The 25465-nt window shown below is 39.0% G+C and overlaps 3 protein-coding genes across 3 annotated transcripts; 2 read left to right on the forward strand and 1 right to left on the reverse strand.

Annotated features, from left to right (window-relative positions):
• Positions 1–494: 494 nt before the first annotated feature.
• Positions 495–5318, reverse strand: LOC111323301 (uncharacterized). The gene is made up of 3 exons (XM_022926623.2): positions 4036–5318; positions 2911–3430; positions 495–1676 (listed from the first exon to the last, which is right to left on the reverse strand). Exons 1-3 carry the CDS (start codon positions 5145–5147, stop codon positions 1116–1118), a joined length of 2193 nt encoding a protein of 730 aa, XP_022782358.2. The 5' UTR covers positions 5148–5318; the 3' UTR covers positions 495–1115.
• Positions 5319–6385: 1067 nt separating this feature from the next.
• LOC111323307 (uncharacterized) lies at positions 6386–7935 on the forward strand. The gene has a single exon (XM_022926631.2). It carries the CDS (start codon positions 6660–6662, stop codon positions 7095–7097), a length of 438 nt encoding a protein of 145 aa, XP_022782366.1. The 5' UTR covers positions 6386–6659; the 3' UTR covers positions 7098–7935.
• A 3061-nt stretch (positions 7936–10996) lies between these two features.
• On the forward strand, positions 10997–23972 carry LOC111323329 (uncharacterized). The gene is made up of 12 exons (XM_022926656.2): positions 10997–11199; positions 11577–11637; positions 12091–12339; positions 12849–13001; positions 13317–13544; positions 17045–17194; positions 17877–17909; positions 20014–20262; positions 21448–21600; positions 22449–22676; positions 23239–23388; positions 23775–23972. The coding sequence occupies exons 2-12, from the start codon at positions 11577–11579 to the stop codon at positions 23831–23833; spliced, it is 1713 nt and encodes a 570-aa protein (XP_022782391.2). The 5' UTR covers positions 10997–11199; the 3' UTR covers positions 23834–23972.
• The last annotated feature ends 1493 nt before the right edge of the window (positions 23973–25465 follow it).

The following is a 25465-nucleotide window of genomic DNA, read 5'->3' on the forward strand; positions in this document are numbered from 1 at the left end:
TAAATAAAACATTTGCCTAGCAATACGTGAAATCCAAGTAAATGCATGCATTAAACATCTGTATCTTTAAACTTTGCTTCATAGAATAACGCGACGGAAACGAAAATGACGGGTCCAAGAGTAACATAACTCATATTAGTATATACTAAAACAGTGTATAGCGTTGAAGGCGCGCTCTGATTGGCTAGTCAAACTCCGAATATCCTTTGCTATTTACCTCCCAGCAACTCGGGAAAAAATGGCGTCCCGGTTTGCATCCGTGACAAGCGAAGAAATCACTCAAATAAAATTTTGGTGCTGTATATTATCTCACTGTTTTAGTATATACTAAAACAACTATTCACCTCAGTGTCGGTGGCTAGCGGTGGATATTTACCTCGCCGCTTTGCGGCTCGGTAAATATCCACCACTAACCACCTCCACTTCGGTGAATAGTTGTTAATTATTGAGCAAGGAAGTGTATAACGAGACCACTTACAACAGAACAGATAGGATAGAATTAGATCATAATTTTAGCACAGTTTGAAACTTATTTTCATAATTTCTGATTCAGAAATATCAGTGAAAATCTGAACAAAAAACTAGAGGTGAATATAAAAACAAAGAGCGTGACGGAGGAGAGAAAATAAATCTCTCAAGGGTCACGCGCACATTTGCTGATTTGCCCTTTAGTGGCAGTTATATAAACAGAAGTAACTGGTTTTCAATCTAAGTGAATCCATGTATATAATAATCCTAAAAGCCTTCAACTTCTCGATACACTCGCCCATGATGTGGTGCTTAAAATTCTTAAGGGTGGAGGGGGCACTAAAGAGGTGTTAAGCGGGGGTGGGGGGTGCGGCTAAAGCCCACAAACTAAGATCCTCTTTAGAACGAAAATCTTCCATTTTGATGCACTGTTCACGACGAAAAACTATTAAAAATTGACGTATATCGCCATCATGTAGCCAAGTCTGGGATATTTAGACGGTGTCTAAAATCAAGAGATTGTTAGTACCGCACAAGAAGACAACGTTTTCCTGTCCCAACAAAGTCTTCGATCAAGGAAAGACCCCTTGTCGAAGGAATAGCAAATTGAATACCTTGCTGGCCATAATTTAATCTTTAAACTTGATTTACGCCTTTTTCCTCGTTAGTTTTGCGGTCATTGGTGTCATTTTTGCCGTTTTTGGTATCGGCTTTGCCATTTTTGGCATCGGTTTTGCTATCTTTGGCATCGGTTTTGCAAACTTCGGTATTGGTTTTGCTATCTTTGGCATCGGTTTTGCAAATTTCGGTATTGGTTTTGCTGTCTTAGGCATCGGTTTTGCCCTTTTTGGCACTAGTTTTGCTGTCTTTGGTGTTGGTTTTGCCGCCTTTGCCAATTTAGGCTTTTCAGTTTTTATCCACATTCCTTTTTTACTGTGGTAGTAATGGTAGATCGATGGACAACGTGTGCGCTCTACTTCCAGGCCACTCCTGACTGCACCATCTACTAGATCCCAGTCCTCGCCTCCCCAGGTAACCTTTGTCTCGAAATCCTTCGAGAATCCACCAAATTTGTCCCAGTCTTCTTTGTATACTGCCACAGTTCCATAGCTGTAATGGTACCATCGCCCTATGGGAACAGCACTGGTTCCGTTACAGTAAAGATAAACTATCTGAGGCGCGTACAACATTTTTCCTTTGATACAATGCTGAAATGACAAGATAACAGGATAAATAAACTTATACCAGACGATCACAGATACAGTTTATCGAATTTGGCGAACGCAATTTAATTTTCTATGACTAGAAATTTCAACAAGCTATAAATCTTGCACTGTCACGAATGCAAGGATGAACGCGATAACTGACTGATTTTGCCTAGCTCAGACGGCTACTTGGGCGCTTTGCGTATGTTTAAGATCTAACGCACTATTATCAACCTCAAAATAAAATAAAACAAAATCAAATAAATAAATAATATCAAGTGGGATCATTTTGATATTTTGGCAAAGGGAAAAACAGACTACCATTACTTACAGTCCTTACTTATTCAAGAACTTGAGCCAGCTTTCAACGTGAACGTCGGAAGTGAAAAGCTGTTGCTTTATGAATCTGCTCTAGTGTTATTGTTTATTGTTAAGTTTTTTGCTTAATCTTGGTTCCAGTCCCCTCACCTTAGTTATATATATACATAGCTGTTTTAAATTTAAACGGTTACTTTTGAAAATGTCTGTTGATTACATACGAAACTTCAAGTCATATTCAAAATGTGCAAGTTCAATATGTTTATCACTGCTGTTTGTGTCTTATTTTTGATCAAAATAAATAAACCTCTATGGATATTTCAGATATGCCACATACTCTGAAATCAACGAATCTCCATAACCAGTGCGTGTCGTCAATAGTCCCTTTTACAGTTGTGGGCTTGGTGACCAAGCCTTTGAACAGGAGTGAGGCTAAGGGTGACCCTGTTGTGATAGAGACCTGTATCTAGTTAGCATGATAACAAAGTAATTTGCATTTGAAAAGCAGCAACATCTCTATCATAACAAGCTCACCCTAAGCCTCACTTCTATTCAAAGGCTTGGCCACCAAGCCCACAACTGTGAAAAGGACTATTGCAAATTAACCTGTAAGCTGTCTCTCATTGGTGGAGCGACAACAGTTGCAAATCCCGCGCACTTCAAGCAAGCGAGAGGTCTACAAGGGAGTACCGAGTATTTGGCTCGAAAACGATCCTTCACAGACGTCACGCTGACTTAAATGTCGCAGGCTCGGTCGCTCGTGCTACAACACCGGTAGAAGCCTTCTCGCAGGCTACTTTCACACTCCCTGCCTTTCCTACTTTCTTCGCCTCCCAGCCCCAACCCCTTAACCTCAGGGAGTTTCTCTCTGTCCTCTCCACTAAAATAAAAAGAGAGATAAAGAGAAAAGGACGCCTACCTTACGTATGTCATCGATTAGTTGACTCCCAAGATCCAGATGCATGTCAATAGTTACAATAATGGCATTTGGGTCCTTAATCGATTGAACAGCTCTACCAAAAGAAAGAGTCCGAGAGTAGTTCCCAGGTTGTACAATGAAATGATAGTTCTTCAGAGAACTTTTTTTCAAAGCCTGTTCTAAATCAATATCTGGGCTGCCGAAGTCAAATATGACCACGTGTAAATGCTCATCTTTCGTTTCTTTTATGATTTGTTCCACGTTCTTGATGAAATGGTGAACCCATCGACCCAGGTTCTTGGCAGTGAGAATAAGGTAAACATCCGCTGTCCTGTCCCACTGCAGGCCGCTTGCATAACACAACGGTCCAGATAGATTCTTTGGCTGAAATACATATTCCGCCAAGATGTAGCTGGCGCCATTCGGAAGATATTTGACCACAACCTCAATGAGATATCTATCCCCTTTAAGCAGATCTTCTTTCTTTTCGACGCGTCTAACTGACAGAAGTTCATATTTCCTGAGGAGACACAAGACAAGTTCAGAAAGGTTGACTCGCTCCTTTTCGGCGAAATCCGTCGCCCAAATACCATTCGTGCGTCTCACTCCCAGAATTTCGCGCGGCACGCCATCATCATTTTTTCTTCCTCGATCAATATTTCTACTCGCCCCATGGACTTCGCCGAAAAGCGGAGAATGCTCGTAGTCTAACACGCTGGAGGTCTGAAAAAAGCAACACTGACTGTTTCACAAAGGTCATCAGACCATTTCTCTACGATTTATAAGCCTAACGAAAGCGCACGCTATTATTGAATTACTATTACCTTTGATATAGGGACATTTTTGTTCTTCTTCTCCCCTCTATGATTTTTATCTAACTACGCGTTTCCGCGCGTTACTTGAGTGTTTCCAACTAAAGCAGACAACCTTACAACCTTTGACCTACGCTCAACACTGACCGGAAATTTCGAGAATGGTGTCCCGTCAATCCCTTCAAGGTGACAGTTACAGGGGTTCTCATAACATCACTTCTTTCGGGACCATAGATAGTGTCCTTCTAATGATGTTGTGCTCCGAGTAGAAGAGACTCAAATGAGAGATTTTACTCCGGTTAATATTCCTTACCTGGGGTAGATCCTCTTGACAGTGTTGAAGTAATTTGTCACCACAGACAATGCCTCTTTTTCATTCAAAGGGTATCCAGCTATAAAAGCTTTTTGAGCAGTTTTGGATTTGATCACTCCATTCAAGCTTGGAAATGGGTATGTGTAGGTTTTTTGCACATACCTGTGCACTCCGCTATAATGTTTAAAGTCTCGAGGTAAATTTTCCGAATCAAGAAGATAACTGGGTTTATAATCACAAATAGGTAACGCCTTCTCTACTGCAGTTTTCTCCAAATAAGGCAATGTTTCAGGCCTCAAATGCCTGTTCGCAAATCTGGTCCGAGACTGCGCACAGATGAGAGCTTTAGGTAACTCATCGTCGAGAACTTTCAATTTCGCTTTATCTATGTCCTTTGTATACAGCAAGTAAAACTTTCCATCGATGATTTCAAATCTACGACTGTCTGGTCTTTTCCAAGCGACCTGAATTACGTGTTTGCTTCTCGTTGCAGTACTCTGCGACTGAAAATAAATTACTTCAAAATAGTATCTTTGTTTGGCGGCCAATTTCACGCTATCCGAAATTTGAGACTTGATACCCTCGAAAGACAACTTCTTCAACGGTGAACTTTGAGGCCGAATGTAAGCAATTCTTTGAGCATCTTTCCAGTTGGCATTAGGACTTAGCCAAACCTCTGCCAAGCCATTTGAAGTTACCAAGAATTGATGTTCTCCAGAGACATTCGGTCGAATATAGCCCAGCAATCTATTTACATAATCGAGTCTTCCAAGGTCCGAGGTGATGTCAACATTTGGAATGTACTCTCTTGTATCCGGAGCCTTCGGAAAAATTGGGTAATTGCAAATTTGTTCGAGGCTGGTCTGACAATACTTTTCCCAAGAGTGTCTATTCAAACCGTGAAGAGTAACCTCGGACTTGATATCTGTGTCCAATTCCATGTTGTAGATGTCTGTATGAGATATAAACAACTTGTCGCATGTCCCGAAACAAGGCGTTACATTCGAGGAGATTTCCTGACGATTAAAGAGATAAATCACAACTAATAAGACCCAAAGACCGACTGTTGAAAAGCCGAAAAAAAGTGCTTTCACTAAAATAATACGATTCATGGTCAGAAGAGGAAAGCAATAGTTTTTCCTCTAAAAAAAGCGCGTAATAATGCGACCGGTTTCTAGAAGCGACATGATGTGACATCCACTAGCTGTCTTATCTGGTGTAGGGTTGCATATACGGCGAATAATTTCCGGAACGACAACAATTTTTCACACATATTGATGAACACGGAAAAACCTAACCGCCTCCATAGCTGCCGGACCTAAAGCCGACCAATCGCGACGAAAGCCCGAAGGCCGAAGATCAGAGTACTGCTGTTTGCGTAGCAGTCCATCACACTGTTAGCCTAAGGGTATGCGATAACATACCTTGCGTCTCCAGTGCGTCATTTGGTTTCCAAAACAAGGGGAGCTAGAGGGGCGTTTGATATTGGAGACCAGACCTAATGGGGGTGTTAACGAATTGTGAACACTAAAATAGATCTTTTTTTTATCAGGATCTATTTCTGCCGCTCTGTCAACTCCCATCTTGATGAACATGGGCTCAAAAAGCCGGCTCCGGACGATAATTTAGCAAGAAGTTGCTGGCACAAAAAAATGTTCTGTATGAAATTATTTGGATTTTTTTCTCATCTTTGGTTGATTGCTCTTCAGTTCTAAAGATTAACAAAGACAAACATTTTACAGAATATTCTTACAATTGTGTAAACTTAATGACAACCTGGAGAGGAGCTATATATTCTGTCTATTGATGCTTTTATTATAAAGCCATTACGAGCCAATCAATTTTCCTGTATTACAGATCGATCGTCATGAAGAAGCTTTAAGCAGATTTCACAGACCATACACTTAATGGAAACGTTATGAACCCGATAAGGTTACTTAATCTTTAATTAAAGGCAATAAAGAGTAATATCTTGTTATGAAGCGTTCATGACGTTTAAAATTGTTTTGATGACGGACACGAATGGATGAGCAACAACGCAGAACATGCGGGGTAAAGGATTCAACCATTGAAAATGGGAATGTCCGGTTGTTTTGTTTCAGTGAGTCCTTTCTTCAAGATCACCTGAAAGGTAGAACTAGAAAAATAAAAAGGGCCAATTTCAAAGCGCCTCTCTGCCGGGAGAAATTTAGCCTAAGAGTTTTGAAAACATCTCATGTAATAGTCGTACATTAATTTGTACAATGTTAAACTTGAGTAGAGCTCCTTAACAAAAGTCACAGATCGTCAACTCATTAGCACTTGCAACTTATTAGACAGACTAATTAGTCAATTGCGGATGCCGCATTCTTTGTGACCGAGGTAACGGACGGCACAATACTTATTGACGGGTATATTTGTATATTGTCGTGAAGCCGTGCCCATTCTCGGTTACATTTAAGCCGTACTGGCCACTGGAATTAACTGCTTATTGATATCAAGGAGTATTTTTAGCCGCGCCAAGTCTGATCGGATTTAATTGCCCCGTCTTGTATAGACGATTTTGATTAGGGCGATAAATTTGTTTACACAGGATAACGCAAAGTCTACACGGCAGGGTGTATTAATATTGGAACTCACTCAACATGCAGCGCAAATTAAGTTTGCCAGATGCGAGAATAACAATGTTTCACCAACGGGCTCTCACGGATATTGTTGAACACTCGGACGAGGAAGGAAAAGAATCTGCCGGCGAGGAAGACACGCAGAAAAGTTGTAATGAAGGTGACGTCAACAAAAACGAACCGAAAACACAAGCAAACCTTCCGTTGATGCATCAAGTGGTTATGGAGGGAAACTTAGAATTACTTAAAGAACTAATTAAAAATGGCGCAGATATAAATATTTTGGACGAGAATGGCTGGCCCCCAATGCACTCAGCCATTCGATCTGGGAACACTGAATGTGCAGCTATTCTTATCAAGGAAGGAGCTGGCGAGTTTTACTACAATAAACAGAAACAGGACTATCTTAGAAGGCTAGAACGTTGTCAAAAGGGGCGCAAGATTTCGTACTGGAGATGAGGAACGCTGAGTCATACATCCGGCTTGAACTTGACTTCTCAAATGAAAACATTGTAATGCAATCAATTGTCGATCACAGAAATATTTATAAGTTCTACTGTAAATACAAGACCTTGAGAGTTCTGCAATCTTTTAAACAACTATTCAACCAACGCGTGTGGCAAATTGGCAAATTGCTTCAACGAAGTTACAGATCATTTTAAACAGACAAAAGGATTAATTTATAAACAGGCTTGATATGTCTTCCATCCGTTCCTTCCAAACACGATGAAAACACCTTTTTACGTGGCACGTGTCGATACTCTCTGGTGTGGGTGCCACGGAGTGACGGTTTCGTTTTGAACATTGTTTCCTCAATTTGCTAAAGCCTTCCCTGTGACACTCAAATATGGTTTGTAACTTAAAGTACTTTTTTAATGAGTTTTCTCGAGTTAATCCCGCTTAGCTGCACTTTTTGAAAATGCCACAATATCTGAGAAAGTCAGAACTCCCACTGTTCCATACAATGCTACTAAACTCACGTAGGAAACAAAAGAAAAATTGTTTGTTTTTGACTCAAGGCCCTAGCGACGATGTACGCGGGTCCTGAAAACGGACTGATGAATACTCTTGCCGATTCTTACAAATCTTCGTTTGCTATTCATGAACTGTAAAGCTAAAACTGATATGCTAGATTGTACAGAGTTGCCATGTAGAAAGCTAAAGGTGTTGAAAGAGATTTTGTGTGAATATTTAATCTCTAATTCCGCGATGAACTCCTTAATCCTGCTTTGATTTTGGCCGTAATCCTTTGTGATTAAAATATTTTGCATAACAAAGACATAAATGTACAAAGGCACTTTTTATTGTCTCGTCAAGTTGTTTGTTGACCATGCTAAATTCATCACTTGCATGGTTTATATCAGAAACACATTCTGCTGGGAATTAACCAAATGTGTCAAACCATTACTCTCGGTAGATGGTTCTCACCTCATATATAGTACGTCCTGAAATCACGTACTTTATTAAATCTCAGTTGTTTGGCGAATATCATTCAAACTTCCTGAGGCAATATTGGTTCAGAGGTACATCCGGTCGATTGTTAATTCAACCACGGTTATTGCTCTCTGTTTTATTTTCTTTAATAGGACAGGATTTGATGTATCAAAACTAAACCTAAACTTAATATTGCTACCCTTTCGACCCCTTAAACCATCGCCTTTATCAACAACGATCGACAACGAAATGTTCACAGAACGTCTCGCGTGTTGCGAGTTGCGATGCTCGACAGCCACGCGAGGATCACTGTGGAGCTCAGTAGAACCATGCCATCTCGAAACTTGATTGACTTTAACCTCCAGCTAACTCGAACAAGATCCGATTTTTCTTGGATTTGACTCTATCATTTTTCCAACCATTCATCATTAGCTCACTCGAACTAATTTTACTTTCCCCGCGCCCACATTTACCCTAATAACTCGAGCTTTAATGAAGCAAAAACGTCGGTAAATACATGTCAAGATCAATGCCGAAATGAGATTTATGATCACCGCAACTGAGATCGGCTCGCGCATCTCAGCCAATGGGGGAATAATTAAAATTGAACAAAAGATTTACTTTAAGAAATTGCAGAGTAGGATCTCAAACATAAAACTGAGATTCCGGCTGAGAAGTGACGCGACTGATAGATCACCGCCTCTCCCTCCGTCTTAGGAGGGGAGGGGTGGTCGACTCCTCTTGAATATTCTCATAACGAAGACCTCGACTGAAATTCAACATCCATCTTAAGTTACAAATTACTCTAAGGTTGTAACAGGCGAGAATAATATCGATGTGGCGCACAAGATAATATTTGTAAACTTGATTTCTGAATCAAAGCAAGCTTTAGTTCTGACTGATTTTCTCTCCATTTGAGCAATGGTTTATGGCTATCTGAGATTGCACGGATCTTCTTTCTTTGACGATGTTTTTGATTAAGAGAACTGCTAGGTGCCCCTATCTCAAATACTCTGATGAAAACTAAAAACAAACTTTGACTTCGTCATGTATATTTTCTGCATGCGAGATCACCTTCTCAAGGGAAATTGTTCCCTATGAGGCTTCTCTTTGTTATAACTGGCAGCTTAAAGTACCAGTTTTGTTTCGGGTTTTAGGACACTAAACCGAAAGCGCTCTCTGCTTCGGTATTTTCATAAGTTAACGAAATACAAAAAGTTTGAACTTTCTTAAAAAGCTTAACAATCGCTCATCGTCTCAGCAAGTTCAATTGATCATTTTTTCAATATCCAGCGGTAATCTCTCTTAATTTGAACATCGTCTTTCTGGCCTATGGCAAAAATAAACAACAAAAAAAAAAAAAGAAAACAAAAAACACTCGGTAATCAGATTTTAAAGAGTTGTTTTTGTCGATTGTAAAAGACCCCACTCTTCCTCATTTTGAACCCTTGCAATTCTCATCAGTATGCATGTTCTTTATACATTTCCTTATTTCCAAGGAAATAGCCGCCTCCCAGTTAGCTCAATGGATAGAGCGCTGGACTGTTGTGCGGGAGGTCGAGGGTTCGAGCCCCGACCGGACCAATACTCAAGGTCTTAAAATAATTGAGAAGAATATGCTACCTTTCTATAACATCAAGAAATGGTTAAATACTCTAGTCTTCTCGGATGGGGACGAATAAATGGAGGTCCCGTCTCATACAGGGTTAGGGGTAAGAGAAGTTAATTTCCCACGCACGAAATTACTGTGTGATGGATGTCCTCCCCTGGGATGGGATGGGTGGGATTTTTTGGGTGGACTACTCGCATGGTTCACATAGGTTCCGTTCTAGTCCCACCCTACTATCTGCCTGGGTTTGTCTGCCGCTGTGCCAAGAAAGCAAAAGATCTAGGGTATGATCTGTTTGGAGTGCAACACTTTGGTAAGTTTTATTCATATAGACATCCATCTCCAGTAACGCGTATAAAGTTACCAACAAATTGGACTCGCATGGTTCGCATATGTTCCGTTCTAGTCCTACCCTACTGCGGTAATGCAGTGAAAATGGTTAGAAATAAGAATTTGCCTTGAAATCAATAGCTTTATCAGTCGATGATCTTTATTTTTACTCTCACAACTTTAATCTTTGACTCAGCTGATAGATTGTTGGGCGAAATCCCTTCCGTTCGCTATTAAGGGTTAAAGGTAACGAGCGATCAATAATAACAATAATTTGAAAAATATACACAGACGTTAAAACATAAACAAACATATATGCAGACGTATATTTAACTTGCACTACATGGATCCCAAAGAAAAACTGAGCACAGGAGGTTGATTTTATTACGAGCGTTTTAAAAACAGAGCATTATTAATCAACTTTGTTTTTATAAATATAACCCCACTTTGAAATTTGCAGTTCTATTTATCATTTAACTAGATAATCCAATTTTTGAGTTTATGACTCGATTCGACGTTTGCGTTTACTTATTTCTATAGCAGTACTAGTAAATATAATTTTTGGTGTAATTATTAAATGATTTAGAAATAAAGTGTCCTTCTTTCTTGTCCATATCCATGTGTCTCCAACACATTGTAAAGATAAAAATGCATTGAGCGCAGAAAGTAGTGCACTTTTAAAACACAGCTCTTGCAACTTGACACAAATAATTTTCAGATTCATAGAGGTGTTCAATTTAATAAACTCTCGTTTCGACTTAGCTTCGTATATGTATCGAAGCATGAAGTATGTAACACGCTTGACAAGCGAATGACCGCGCACATCCCACTAAAATAATCTTAGATCGATTGACATCTCTCATAGGACTGTGCTGATTTTAATAACCACGAAAGGAATTGATTTAATTTAATTTGCTTTTTTTAGCTTACAAATTTCAAAAGCAATGTTATTGGTAGCAATTTTCAACATTCATGGCACAATTAATCATGTTTTTATCTCAGTTAAAATCAAATAACTTCGAGCGGAACAGGAACACTGCCATATTTACCTACAAAAAATTCTTATAAGTAATGAACGGAAAGGATACTCATTCTGACTCCCACTTACCGACCCTGGAACACAAACCTAGCCTGAAATTTCCCCATCTTTCACAGCCTCTACTTGACTAGCACTTCAAAGAAGAAAAAGTAAGTGCCCTTAAGAACATGTTAATTTGAAATACTACAATATAAACTGTACCTTGTAAGACGTTGTCCTTTGCTTTCGTTGTCCACACTTTTTCTATGATAAAACTGAAATACGTTGTCAGTAAAATACTAGCAGAGAGCTGGGTACCAAAGAAACTTTTAGTCAATAAATCTGAATATTTCCCTTTCCAGTTAAAATAAATAACATATGTTAAAAAGTTAAGCAAAAAACGTTTTCTTTGTTCCTTCCTCCATTGAACAAGCTAAACAAATTGAAGCTTTAAAAGAATCTATGTGAAAGTATTGAGTTTTTTCGAGGTTGCACTTTGTAACGATTCTTATATTAATTTTTTTTTGTCATTTCCTTCGCTGTTAAGATGGTTCAACGTCCTCTGATTATTGTGATGCTTCTCTTTGCCTTAATTGCATGTCATGAAGGTAGGAAAATAAACAGTTTTATTTATCTCACTTACCTTGTTTATAACTTTTGCTTCCCTATTAAGTTGGAACAATTCCCTTCCTTGACCTCAGCGTTGCAAAAGTTATGGAATCGATACAACTTTCAAATATGGCACTTTTCGATGTAGTTTTGTAGAACCAAAACAAATCAATGTTATCCTGACGGGTCGATCAGAACAAAGCAAATATATCATCAAGAACCAAACGAGAGCTTAAAGTAAAACAAGCAAACGATCTGAAGCACGGGAAAATGTGAATAATGAAGTCACGAGAGTCTGACGCGAGTTCCCTGCGCTAATCCGGTGATCAGAGGGCAAAAGTAAGCAAAGCCAGCTATTTCAAAACTTAATTAAAAATTCCTTTTATAACTTTCCACTATTTCATGATTATGTATTTCACCTTATCTTTTATTCATGACGCGGCAATGTGCAGCGTCTAATCTTTGCCAGGATCCCAAGGACTGTCAGGTTTCTTTTAAACCAATGGGATGCTTCAAAGACAGAAGGCACGAACGAGCTCTCCCTCAGTATATCTACAATGAACGTGACGACTCCATAGCCAATTATGGCGGGAAAAAGATCGACTGGAATGACTGGGAAAACTATCTGCCTGGGTTCGTCTGCCGCTGTGCCAAGAAAGCAAAAGATCTAGGCTATGATCTGTTTGGAGTGCAGCACTTTGGTAAGTTTTATTCATATAGACATCCATCTCAAGTAACTCGTATTAAGTTACCAACAAATTGGACAAGAAAAGAAAACAGGACCGAGGTGATGTCGAAGGCAAGTTTTGATATTTGAATGAAGGGCGAAGAAGACTGCTCCGAACCTGTGCGCAATTTTTAGCCAAAATCGTGATAAAAGTAACATTTTGCCATGACGTATCTTAAACGAGAGGAACCGAGTTCGTAAAAATCTCTTTTGTGAGAAAGTTCCCAGCTTCGGATAAGTTTTCAAGAGGTCCGAAACACTGAACATATGTGGACACCTTCGACATTGTACTGCGCGGCACCAACGTGGGAGGGGCAACAGAGAGGGGATCAGTCGTCACCAACAAAGTGTTAAGGGGGATTACAAAAAATTGACGGGGGGAGCACAGTCAAAGTCCTCCAACCCCTCCCCCTAATTTCAACCGGTAGTACACCTCGGTTTTGATATCTTATTAGAAATGGTTCATGATCTGCCTGTATATAGGTGAATGCTACGCTGGAAGCAGCTCGTCGGATCAATATGACAGGCATGGCCCGGGAAAATGCAAAGATTGCCTTGGGACAGACATGAATGATTGCAACGGGAGAAAGTTTTGTGCAGGAAAGGAATGGCGTAACATGGTGTACAAGACTGTCGGTAGGCATAAGGGGTACAGTAGACTAATGTAAGAGATCTAGGAGTATGAGCACATCTGAAATTTTAGTTGACCCTTATACAATTTAATGAAGTTGAGCGCTGATTGGTGGAGAATAGTTTGGGGAATGGAATAGAATGGAAGCGGGGGATTGGAGACCGGTGTAACTCATTACATCCATAAACCGATAGAGTACACTGGGTGTAATTTCTGAAATGGGCAGACATGGCTTTTATTTCAAAGCAGTAAAGTTTTAGGTTCTCTTGTAAACTGTTGTACAGGTAGTTAACAAACCATTTGTAAAACGACTTCTTCAGATTTATGCAGTGTTCCGTTCGAACGAATCGGCTGCTTTCATGATCAAAAAGAAGCCCCACGCCTCCTGCCATCATACCTATTAAATGATAGAGATGAGAGCTTGCCCAACTTTAGTGGTCAGCTGATTGACTGGGAAAACTGGTACGAGTATCTCCCTAACCTTGTCTGTCGCTGCGCAGAGAAAGCGAAGGAAAAAGGCTGGAAACTGTTTGGAATTCAGTTTTGGGGTGAGATGATTATTCAACATGGTAATTCAGTTGTCGAGGGCATTGGGAGGAGAGAGCCAACGCCCTTGTCTTACTCAACCAAAAGGAAAATCTTTGTAAAGAAATACAACAAAACCATAGTAACTAAATGTTACCTTAAAATTTTAATTAGCGCTTGCTTTCTCCATAAAAAAGGTACAACATTTTGGACAGGTTATACTTTCTTGAGAACCGAAGGTAGACCAGTGTAGCGCCTGCAAAACACAACTCCCTAAGATGCTATCTCTTAACAACCACAGACTGTCCTAAATTGTTCATCCGATTTTAATTTGCCATATTATAATATCATCAAGGTTGTTCACATCAATCAAAAAAAGGTTTTAGAGCTGGAAAAATATCTTCCAATGTACTCCATCATGAATTTGTAAGAATGCAGTGGTCTTACCGAAGAATTGTGCAAAATACATGAAGACCCCTTTTGTATGATTGCCATTAAGAGCTGTTCTTGGTTAGTTTATCAAGTGATAATTGGATATTTGTTCTTTTGTTACCTTAACCCTTTAACTGGCAGATTTTTTTAGGTAATTTTTCAGTTGCGCAGCCGCAATCACTATTTCTAATGATAACTAAAAAAGTATTGAAGTTACCCTCCCATAAACTATATATCATTGTAAAGCTTTGGAAATGTGTAACATATTTGCAATAAAACAACAAAATATAGGGCATACCACAAAGGGTATGAGCTATTTGCATATATTGGTTACATTCCACCCTGGGCAAAACAATATTTTCTTCAAGGGGCCTGTGGTACAGTATTGTTACCTAAATCACACAATGTACTTGGGTTCAACAACCATTTATCAGGGAATAAAACACTTCAAACAGAACTAAAATATTCCTATCCTAGCCTGAGATATTGCATTTTTTGTACTTCCGGTACAAATCCTATCAGTGAACAATTCACAAAAAAATGTTTTGAATATTATTTGCAAAAGAACTATCCAGAATTGCACAGTTCAGTGCAGTGTTCCTGCCAGAATTGAAGTTACTGTTACTGCCAATATTGAACTTGTCTATGCCACTTCTCCCAGCAATTTCTGTCTTTGTTTAGGCACAAGGCCTTCCCATCACAGGTAGTGCAAACAATGGCAGATTTATATCGATAATTCCTGTCGAGATTTCTCACTTGGGCTCTCTTGGCACAAACAACACAATCCCTCCTTGCATCAGTTACTGCAATTTCATGGTAGGATCCATCCAGTCTCCTGGCATCAACTTCAGCTTGTGGCTGAGTAGGTGGGCGACCAGCCTTACCACGAAATGATCTTCCAGCAATAAGCTGTCGTGCCACTTCTTTGCGATAAGTTAAAAATTCAGTGTTGCTGGGCTTCAATTTCTTCATAATAATGAAGGAGTCCAGGAGACACACTTCTAGGCCATAGCCAAACAACTTCTTCCAGGCTTTTCGTGACTTTCTAATGACACTAAATGTCTTTATAAGCTGATCTGCAAGATCTACTCCGCCCATATATTTTTGATAGTCAAGCTGAGCTGGAGGACAATTGATGTCAACATTACCACTACGAGCTGATTTCCTTTTGATAGTAGCAGGCTGACCATCAAGATCTGGAGGATGAATGGTAGATAAATGGAAAACAACCCTTCGGTCATTCCAGGCTGTTGCTACTAATCTCATATGAGCTCTCCACAAATAGTCTCCACAATCCATTTGTTTTTGCATTCGAGTAGTGATAATCAAATCCTTGGGAAACTGTTTCCTGTTTTGACGTACAGTTCCACATGCAAGTATCTTCTTGTCAAAAAGCTCAAGGAAAAAGTGTGGGTCAGTGTAAAAATTATCCATATAGAGATGGTGATTTTTCCCTGTTTCTGTTACTGTCAGATCTCGTACCACTCTTCTAGCTAAGTGTTTTTCGGGTTGCTGGCCATGTTCTTTCCCCAGATATACTTGAAATCTATAAACATAGCCTGTAGTTGCCTCGCTCAGGACCCACAACTTCATGCCCCACTTAGTTGGCTTATTTTTTATGTACTGCTTGAAAGCCAACTTTCCCTTGTGGGGTACCATTGTCTCGTCAATAGCAATATTCATGCCTAGTCTATACTCATCTCGAATATTTATAAGTATAATGTTAAGGAAATTTCTCACCCGGTAGATTTTGTCAAAACCATCAGTACCCCTAGGGATGGCTACTGCATTGTCAGCTAAATGAAAGTATCTCCATATTTGAAGGAATCTTGTTTGAGACATGATGTTGGCAATGCTTTCCTGGTGGATTAGTTTATCCTGGCTCCAATACATTTCGAAACGGGGCAACTTGACTATTCCCATCAGAATAATAATACCAATGAAGGCCTCCATTTCATCTCTCGTGACAGGAGCCCAGGGTCTTTTATGCTTGCCAGGGTCAGTTGCCTTCTGCTGATCGTAGTACCTATTGGTCTCTTGAACCAAGATTTCCCATATATCATTAGTGAATAGCAGATCAAAGATTTCTCGTTCGCGAGCAGTGTTCACATTCGGAAATCTTCTTGTTGGACCTGGATGTGGTTCTCCAAAGTCAGGGATCTGCACTGGACTATACTGGTCAGACCAGTCAATGTTTGGCTCAGCGGGGTCTTGACGTCGTCTTGCTGGACCGGATCTTGCTCCCCTTCTTGCTCCTCTTCCTCTACCCCTTCCTCTTCCCCTTCCAGCTTGTCTTTCTGGTCGAATAGGACTTCTGTCACGGTTACCACAAATGTCTAACAAAATGAAAAAAAAATGGAATATTTTCTTGAGCCAATGTAACTGAAAATTGCTTTGTTTTGAACTCGAAATATTCAGGAGCATGTTTTCAGTCCACTTCAGAAGTAGCATAAAAAGAACTGTACTTGTAATGTAAACAAACATGTCAGCCTTATTACTTGGACAATGATAGTTTACTAAAACATGTGCTTTTTGGGCAGAACAAACTCACCCACAATCGGTAATCTTTCACTTAAGATTTCTCTGTTAGCAAAGGCTTGTAAAAACACGTAGACAACAGAAATGAAATCTAATACTCGTTATTTGATAAAGAAACTTACCAGATTCTTCGCTATTTGCTTCGTCAGGAAGCAATTCGTCGCTTTCGTCGTCTTCACTTTCCTCGTGTTCTGATCTGCCATTGTTGTCATCTTCTTCCGAAAGTTCTGCTTCGCTTTCATCAGAATAATCCCCATCAGAATCGTCATTCAGGACTGTTCTAAACACTTCCTCGGGAGATAAATACCTCGCCGCCATTTTTAAATGCTAGCGAATGCGAAACGAAGAATAAATCGCTTTTTACAATCGAAAAACTAGCCAAATTCGAGAAGAATTTTGCTCAAAACAACGACTGAAAGGTCCTCTGGGAAAGCTTCCATATTTGGGGCCACAGGGACCATTTTCATGAAAACAAGAGAGCCCTGACCTTTAGTGGTCACTCTTCGTACAAATATGTACGATTGCCGGTTAAAGGGTTAATACCTTAACCCAGGTGAATGCTGGGGCGGTCCTGATGATTCAATGTTCTATACTGAAGGGCATGCTCAGCCTGGTGGATGCGCAGACCAATGCTCTAATGACTGCGCCTGCTCGAACAGATTTTGTGCTGGAAAGCAATTCACCAATGCTGTGTACGCCATCAGTGAGTAAAACAAGGCTGACAGTTTCAAATCGGCTACTTAGGAAGTCCGATCACTCTCGAATTGCGTGGTTAAAAACGTTGCTCTCGTTACGTCACAGGAAATTCTACCCCTAGAGTAACTCCGCCGTAAAATGTATAATTGGCTAGAAGAAGATTTTCAGGCAAATTATACATAAAAGTTAACAAAAAAAAATGCTTGAAAGGAAGGTGCAGGGTCAGTAAATGGGCTTCTATCCAAATCTCACTATAACCCAACCTATTCAAAAGGGTATAGCACTACTTTTGTTACTTTCAGGTCTCAGGAGTTAGGATTGTTTCTGTTGCGCGAAACTGCCTCATAAAAGTTTTCAGTGATCCCTTGATAAACTTTTGTTTTTCAGAGAATTTTAACGCCGTTTATTTGATACTATGTCTGCGTAACATTTGCCTGGTAAGGATCTGGGTAGGGAAAACTTCTCGTACGAAAAGCGTAGGGATTCTGGTTAATTATTTTGAACTAAACCCCGAAGAGGACCAATTAACTACCGACAAAAGTAAACACTTTCCATAACTGTGAGGGAAATATTCAAATGAAAGGAATGACTAAAAAATTGTATCTTTTCATAAACCTTACAAACCAAAGCTGTGTACCCATGCATTCTTATCATTAAGAAACTTTGACACGTTATCATTTTTCCCGTAGCGGAACACGTCGATGAAGGAAGCGCTAAGGCAGGTGAAGTTTACATTGTGGGATAGCTTCTCGCAGGAATCAAAGAACCCAACCAACTCAGAAAGATTGAACGACAACGGTAGAATAAATGAAACTCAGTCAACAAGAATCTTATGATAGATGAGAATACTCAGCGAAAAATAAAATCTACGAAACAAATATTTACTGGCAGTCTGTATTTTACTTGTGTTATGTATGCCAATATGAAGCAATCTAGGTGAAATGTTTGATAAAAAGCAGTACAACTTATTTCCCAGAATCAAACCAAATTTTCAAATTCGTATTATCGAGGGCAATTGTGCTTCGGGAGTAGCGGCGTTTAGTTTTTAGGCAGAAATATTAAACGACTGAGGAAGGGGTCGGGAAAGCTCCATGCCTTTAACAAATAACATCCAGTAACAATGGCTTGAAAGTAGGGCGGAAAACTGGGAGGCATAGGTTGCATTTTCTATTTTCTTTCCCAACCTTTGATGAACACTTCCTTGAAAACATATTATTCTAATTTATCCACCCGTATGGATAAAAAATGTGAGAAAGTAGACGCGAGTCATTACTGAATACCAGACAGTTGGAAAATCTCAACATGGAAAGGAACTTTCAGCCAGGATTTAAACCTCGATCTCGTTTAAGTCTGCTTCTAGGCATGAAAAGTGAACAGCGAAGCAAACCTCCCTCAACTTTAATAAAAAAAATTACAACGGCTCGACTCGAGAAGTAAAAGTAGAAGGCAGTCAGAGATTTCATGATCAGATAATTTGGTTTTATCGACTGAGTTGATAATGTGAATTGGTCACATAGAGGAGTTTCAAAGCTGAAGTTTCAAACGTTAGCCCTCGGGTAGCCCTTCGCTTTGACGAAAGGCCAACGCTCGAAACATCAGGTTTAGAAATCATATGAAGTGGCCAATCATCATCGTTAATTCAGTTGGTAAAACCAAATATCTTTTAATATTCCCCACCGACGCAGCACCAGCTTCATTAGAAATTTACCCCCTTTATTCATTAGTATTTCATGGTCAGTTAATTCACTATGATAACAAAAGGGAATCCAATCAAAGTTGCCCAGAAATAGACGAAATATACAATTAAATCCCACTCACTTTGACAGAAGAAAGTATTGCTTCTATTATAATCGATTAGAGGGAAGAAGAGCACAGGTTAAGTCATGCAAACGGCACACTTTTATTTCTCATGGGAATCTTAGGGTTAAACGCGCGCGAACGAACACATTTCTAATTAAATAAGTGATTGTCTGATTTGATTGAAATAGAGTTAGATAATTAAATTGGACAATGTCTTAATAATGCAAATCGATTATTCACCTAACAAAGATGCCTTCCCTTTTTTGTTTTCTTTCTTTTCTAAAATTATTACCTCTGTCTTTTAAATCTTATGTCATAATTGGTTCTGTAACCTCAGATGAAATTTATTTTCATCAATTCCATCTGACAAACATTTGCTAATTAACCAAGCTTTTCTTATTGCTCCACTAGCACGAATATTCGCTCGATTAACATTTTCACCACTGAGGTCAGAAACAATAAAACATGGGAAAGTTTACCAAAAAACATATTGCCCTAGCTGTGCTTAAATTTATAAAAATCCTTAGTTTTCCTTCCATAACTGTTTCTAGTATAAACATTCACTAGAGTACAAACGGAACGAAAGTTCTTCGGAGTGAAAAGACTTTAGGTAGGGAAGCTCTCCGCTTCCTGCTCAGTTGTCAAAGCAAAACCAAAAGTGCTGGTCAGGTCTTATTTGAGAATGATACTAGGAAACAGTATCTAAAGTACAATGAAATATATGGCTCTATAGAGTCACTTCGTTGTAAAGCGGTTTGTACATCTTCTATGAAATCATTAGGCTACAATTTTACCTTTTAACACTGGGACTTGCTTCTTTCTAGCGTTACGAGACGAAAATGGTAAATTTTGCGTTGGTTTTCGTATTGGCGACTTCCTCAACGCTGATAAAAGGTAAGAAAAACAATTAGAAAGCAATAATAAGTAAAACTATCGCAATCTATATTACTTTCTACATTCTTTAATCTTACTAATCTTGAACATGTAGTTCAACTTAAATTTTATTCATGACGTGGCAATGTGCAGCGTCTAATCTTTGTCAGGATCCCAGAGACTGTCAAGCGTCTTTTAAACCAACTGGATGCTTCAAAGACAGAAGGCACGAACGAGCTCTCCCTCATTATATCTATAATGAGCGCGACGACTCTATAGCAAATTATGGCGGGCAAAAGATCAACTGGAGCGACTGGGAAAACTATCTGCCCGGGTTCGTCTGCCGCTGTGCCAAGAAAGCAAAAGATCTAGGCTATGATCTGTTTGGAGTGCAGCACTTTGGTAAGTAATGTAATAATAATAATAATAATAATAATAATAATAATAAAATATTTATATAGATCCTATCCTTTTCAGTGCTAAGCGCTTTACAATACTTCAAAAGGACTAAAATCATATACATATATATATATATATATATATAACTGCATATATATATATATATATATATATATATATATAATAACAAAATTACAAAATGGAGAACCTAGGATAGTTCATAAACTTGCTTAAAACGAAAGGTCTTCAATGTAGATTTGAACTTGTTTAAATCGTCGATTGATCTAATATCAATAGGTAAATCGTTCCAAAGTATTGGGGCAATAACTGAGAAAGTCCTTAAACCATATGTCTTTAAGTTATAGGGTTTGATAATAAGACGCCACTTGTCTTAAGATGCGCGAAGGTACCTCATGGGTTCATAGACATGAATTAGGTCAACCAAATAATCAGGAGCTAAATTGTTGAGTATCTTAAAACAAACAAGATTGATCTTAAAGATTATTCTTTGCTCCACCGGCAGCCAGTGCAGCTCCTTTAAGAGTATCGCTTATGTGATCAAACTTACTTAAGCAAGCAATCACACATGCTGCAGCATTTTGGACACATTGCAGTTTGTTAATTTCATACTTGGGAAGACCAAGTATGAGGTCCAGCTTTAAATTTACAAATGCGTGTACAAGAACTTTAGCTGTTGTAACATTGATATATTTACGAATCTTAGCTATATTTCTTAGGTGGTGGAATGCCCCTTTAACCATGTTGTTAATATGAAAAGACATCATTACGGTGTTATCAAAAATGGCGCCGATATTACGCGCCTTATTTGTAGGCTCGATGATATCAGTTCCTATTTTAATAGAAGGTAGCCGTGGGGGCGGTCTGAACTTAGAATGGAGAATAAGAAGTTCGGTTTTATCAGTAGTTAGTTTCAGTTTGTTAGTGGTCATCCAGTTGGTGATATCAACAAGACAGCTTTCAATCCGGGAAATTGTAGTGGTAAGGTCATTCTTATCATCGCAACTGAAGGTACTATTCATGTAAACATTCGTCTCGTGTAACTTAAGTGAGGTTACAAGAAAATCGCTGGGGTAAAAACAGCTAGAACATGAATTTGATCAGGTCGTATACCTCTGTATTAGTATCTTTTAGTATCTTATTAAAAAATGTTACATTACCTACCGATAGGTGAATGTTACGCTGGAAAAAGCTCGTCGGATCAATACTACAGGCATGGCCCGGGAGAGAGCAAAGATTGCCTTGGGACGGACATGGACGATTGCAACGGGAGAAAGTTTTGTGCAGGAAAGGAATGGCATAACATGGTGTACAAGATTGTTGGTAGGTATCAATCATAAGGAGAGCACAAAGAGTACGAAGAGCGGTAAGAGCAAGCTCAGGGAAAGTTTGAGTTCAAGAGAACTGAGTCAGAAGTCGAGATGTAATGTAAATGCAACAGAATTTAAATGACGGAGAGCGCTGATTTGTGAAAAACAGTCGAATCGTGGATTGAAATAAACAAATGAAGAAGTACAATGGACTAGTGGGGGACCAGTGGGGACCAGTGAGGGCCAGTGCAAAACATTGCATCCCTGAGCAATAGAGTATACTTGGCGTAGTTTGAGTAATGTAGTGGATAGAGGGGAAATGGAACAGAGTCAGTAGAGTAGAGAATGGAAATTAAAGAACAAAATATGGAGAAAGACGATGGAATTGTAGGGTACAGTGGGACGAGATTCAGTTGGGATAAAGTGAAATTGAATTGAATATATTACAATGGGTTCCATTGCATCGAAGTAAATGGGGTAGATGCGGGTGTAGGAAGGCGAATTTTTGTGGCTTTAGAGGTACTAGTGTAAAGGAATTGATTCCTACAGTGCAAAGAGATTTGTGAATTCGTGTAGAGAGGAGTGAATTGGGGTAGTATGGAATGGAAGGTAATCCAAGGATTTCAGTGGTGTGCCTTCCAGTGAGGGAATTGCAATCTGTGGCATTGTGATGTAGCTCTGCAGCTCAATAGATAAGGTAGATTTGGTAAAATAATTTGGTGTTACGAGTGAAGTGAATCCGTTCAAGTTCAGAGAAGTGACGTGACTAAATTTCTACGGCGTGACGTTAACGTTTTAGGTGTTTTTGTGCAGTTTTGTTTAAGTCTATTGACACAAATTTTGTGAAACGGATTAATTCAGATTTATGCAGTGTCCGCTTTGAGCGACTCGGCTGCTTTCATGATCAAAAACAAGCTCCACGCCTCCTGCCATCTTACCTGTTAAATGACAGAGATAAGAGCTTGCCCAACTTCAGTGGTCAGCGGATTGACTGGGAAAACTGGTACGAGCATCTCCCTGATCTTGTCTGTCGCTGCGCAGAGAAAGCGAAGGAAAAAGGCTGGAAACTGTTTGGAATTCAATTTTGGGGTGAGATAATTATTCAACAGATGCAGAGAACTGAGGCCCTGATGTGCTCCGATCATTTAAACTGTTCCATAGTTTAGTCAAAAGAAATTAAAATCTTGGAGAGCTGGTACAACAAATTTTTAAATTATGTTGGCACCTTATTTTGTGCATGTGCCACTCATACAGCTAGTGAAGGAATACCAGTTTCGACAGCTTATATTTTCTTAAAAGAGAAGAAAGAGAAGCGCAGCTTCAGTATGTAGATCATGCTAATCTGCAACAAGTGCACATGGCAACAACCATGAAATCTTCAGCTTAAACTTACTCGAACGCATTCACGATTCTTGATCACTGTTCCTTCTTTTATTCACCTTTAATTTTCGACATGTCATCTACAGAGTGCTCGCGTCAACCAAGAGAAGGCTGTAGAACCGGCGAAAAACAAATTTCTTTCCTCACACTTTCAATGAGATTGTCAAATCTAAATGCAGAAATGTGCAAAGTCAATAAAGTTCGGCCTTTTCCCATTTAAATAACTGCTCCTGTGTTACTTCTTTAACATACTTTTGTATCCTTAACCCAGGTGAATGCTGGAGCGGCCCTGACGATTCAGCGTTCTATATTGAAGGGCATGCACAGCTTGGTAGATGCGCAGACCAATGCTTTAATGACTGTGCCTACTTGACCAGATTTTGCACGGGAAAAAACTACACCAATGCTGTTTATGGCATTAGTAAGTAAAACATAAGTTAACGAGTAATCTAGTAGTGAGAATTTGATTCTACGTCAAAAATAGGATTCTCTTTTATTTTCGTCAAATTGCTGCCTGCTTGAAAACCGTCAGGTATTGATCTAGGAAAGGAAGAAAACTCTTGTATGAAATGAACAGATATGCTGGTCCAACATTTTGAACTTAACTCTATACGAAAGTCAAAACAACTTCATTTGATTCCCGAGAAGCCGCAAATATTCAAATGATAGGGCCTCTAAAATGTCTGATCTTATCGTCAGAGACCAACAGAAATATATCTTTTAACTGAATATGCTTTGTTAACTAAAGCTGTGGATCCTGTCTCATTATTCTTAAACTTTGTTACTATACTGTTTTTTTTTTCGTAGCGGAACAAAGCATCGATGAAGGAAGCGGTATGGCGGACAATGTCAACACTCTGAGGTAGTTATTCGCAGGAATCAAGGAACCCAACGGACTCAGAGAGATCGAATGAGATGAAAACATATTTTAGCTCATTGAAGTAGAAACTTAGGTTAGATGATGACGCTCAATAAAGAATAAAATCTAAAAAAAGAAACCAAATATTCTCTGGTTGTCTCTATTTTGCTTGAGTCATGTATACCAATGTGAAAGAATTCGACTGAAATAAATTCCTTGTCAAAACAGGCACAACTTGCTGTCCCCTAGAATTAATCAAAATTACGTATAATTGGAGGCGTCTATTCTCCAAGGTTTTGCTGCAAAAGCCTCTTTAACCTCAAGGAGTAACATAACACGGCTTGGGAAGTAAAAGAAGGCACTTGAAATATTATGTATTATGATGTCTTTTGCAATATTTCATGAACAATTCATTGAAAAAGTCTCGGTCCTATTTTACTTCATTTACTAGTATAATAGCTTTCATGACAAGCATAGATAAAAAAAAAAGAGTCAATTGAACGCGCAGTTAACACAGCTTAAGACGAGAAAGGATTTGCTGCAAGGAATGCAAACGATAATTAATGTCTCACGGGAATCTTAGGGTTTTGCACATGCAAAGGAACACATTTCTGATTAAATGGACAATTGGGTTGATTAGAAGAGAGGTGAACAATTTAATGGGCAATTTTTCTACAGGGCAAATCAATTTAGCACAAAACAAAGATGTTCTCGCCTTTGTGTTCTTTTTTTCATGACTAACAACTGATAAATCATTTCCTGATTGTAATAAATCAATTTAACAAGAAGTTCATCATAAATTGCGATTATATTCAGTGACATTACTCTGAACGGGTGACATTTACGAGGACGTGCGGTCAATGCTAAAAATTTCCTGAAATTATTACCTCTGTCTTCTAAGATCATAGCTGATACTGTACATTAATTTTACATTCGTATTCATCGAGTTCCATCTGACAAACATATACTAATCAAATTAACCGAGTTTTTCTTATTGCTCAACTTGCACGAGTGTTCACTTGTTTAAATTTTGCATTTACCAGTGAGGTCAGAAACAACCAACCATGGGAAATTCTATAAAGACACATATTGCTCTATGCTTGAATCGATTAAGCCCTCAGTGTTCCTTCCAAAACTGTTAGAAATAAATGTAATTGACAAGCCAAACCACATTACAAGAGTGAATTTGTTACTATAGAGTAGAACCAGACAGAGTTCAAACTTGAAAGCTGTTGGGTTCTCACCAACAATATCTTTGAGACCTTGCTTAGTAAGAAGAAATTTACTCCCCGCTTTCTGTTGTGTTAGAATATACATTTTGATTACCTTGACAATCTCTGCAGTAATTCTGAAAATTTACCATACACAGTGTAAACGAATTATGTTCTAAATGGGGTGAAATAGATCACGGAAAAGTGTGCAGTGCAGAGTGATCACGGAAAAGTATGTAGGTCAAATTGTCCCCATCTCTTGAGAAGTTGGTGAATGTTCAATGTTCTGTTTTTGTTTTTGTTTTTTCTATTAACATAGGTTTGCCTTATTTATTATTATTATTCCATAACTTGTTATCTTAATCATGTTCTTGTTTTGCCCCGCCGCGACTCGCTTCTTAGCTATTTGCGGGGCAAACCATTTTAAT

Source organism: Stylophora pistillata, chromosome 10, assembly GCF_964205215.1.
Source record: "Stylophora pistillata chromosome 10, jaStyPist1.2, whole genome shotgun sequence".
NCBI classification, from domain to species: Eukaryota; Metazoa; Cnidaria; class Anthozoa; order Scleractinia; family Pocilloporidae; genus Stylophora; species Stylophora pistillata.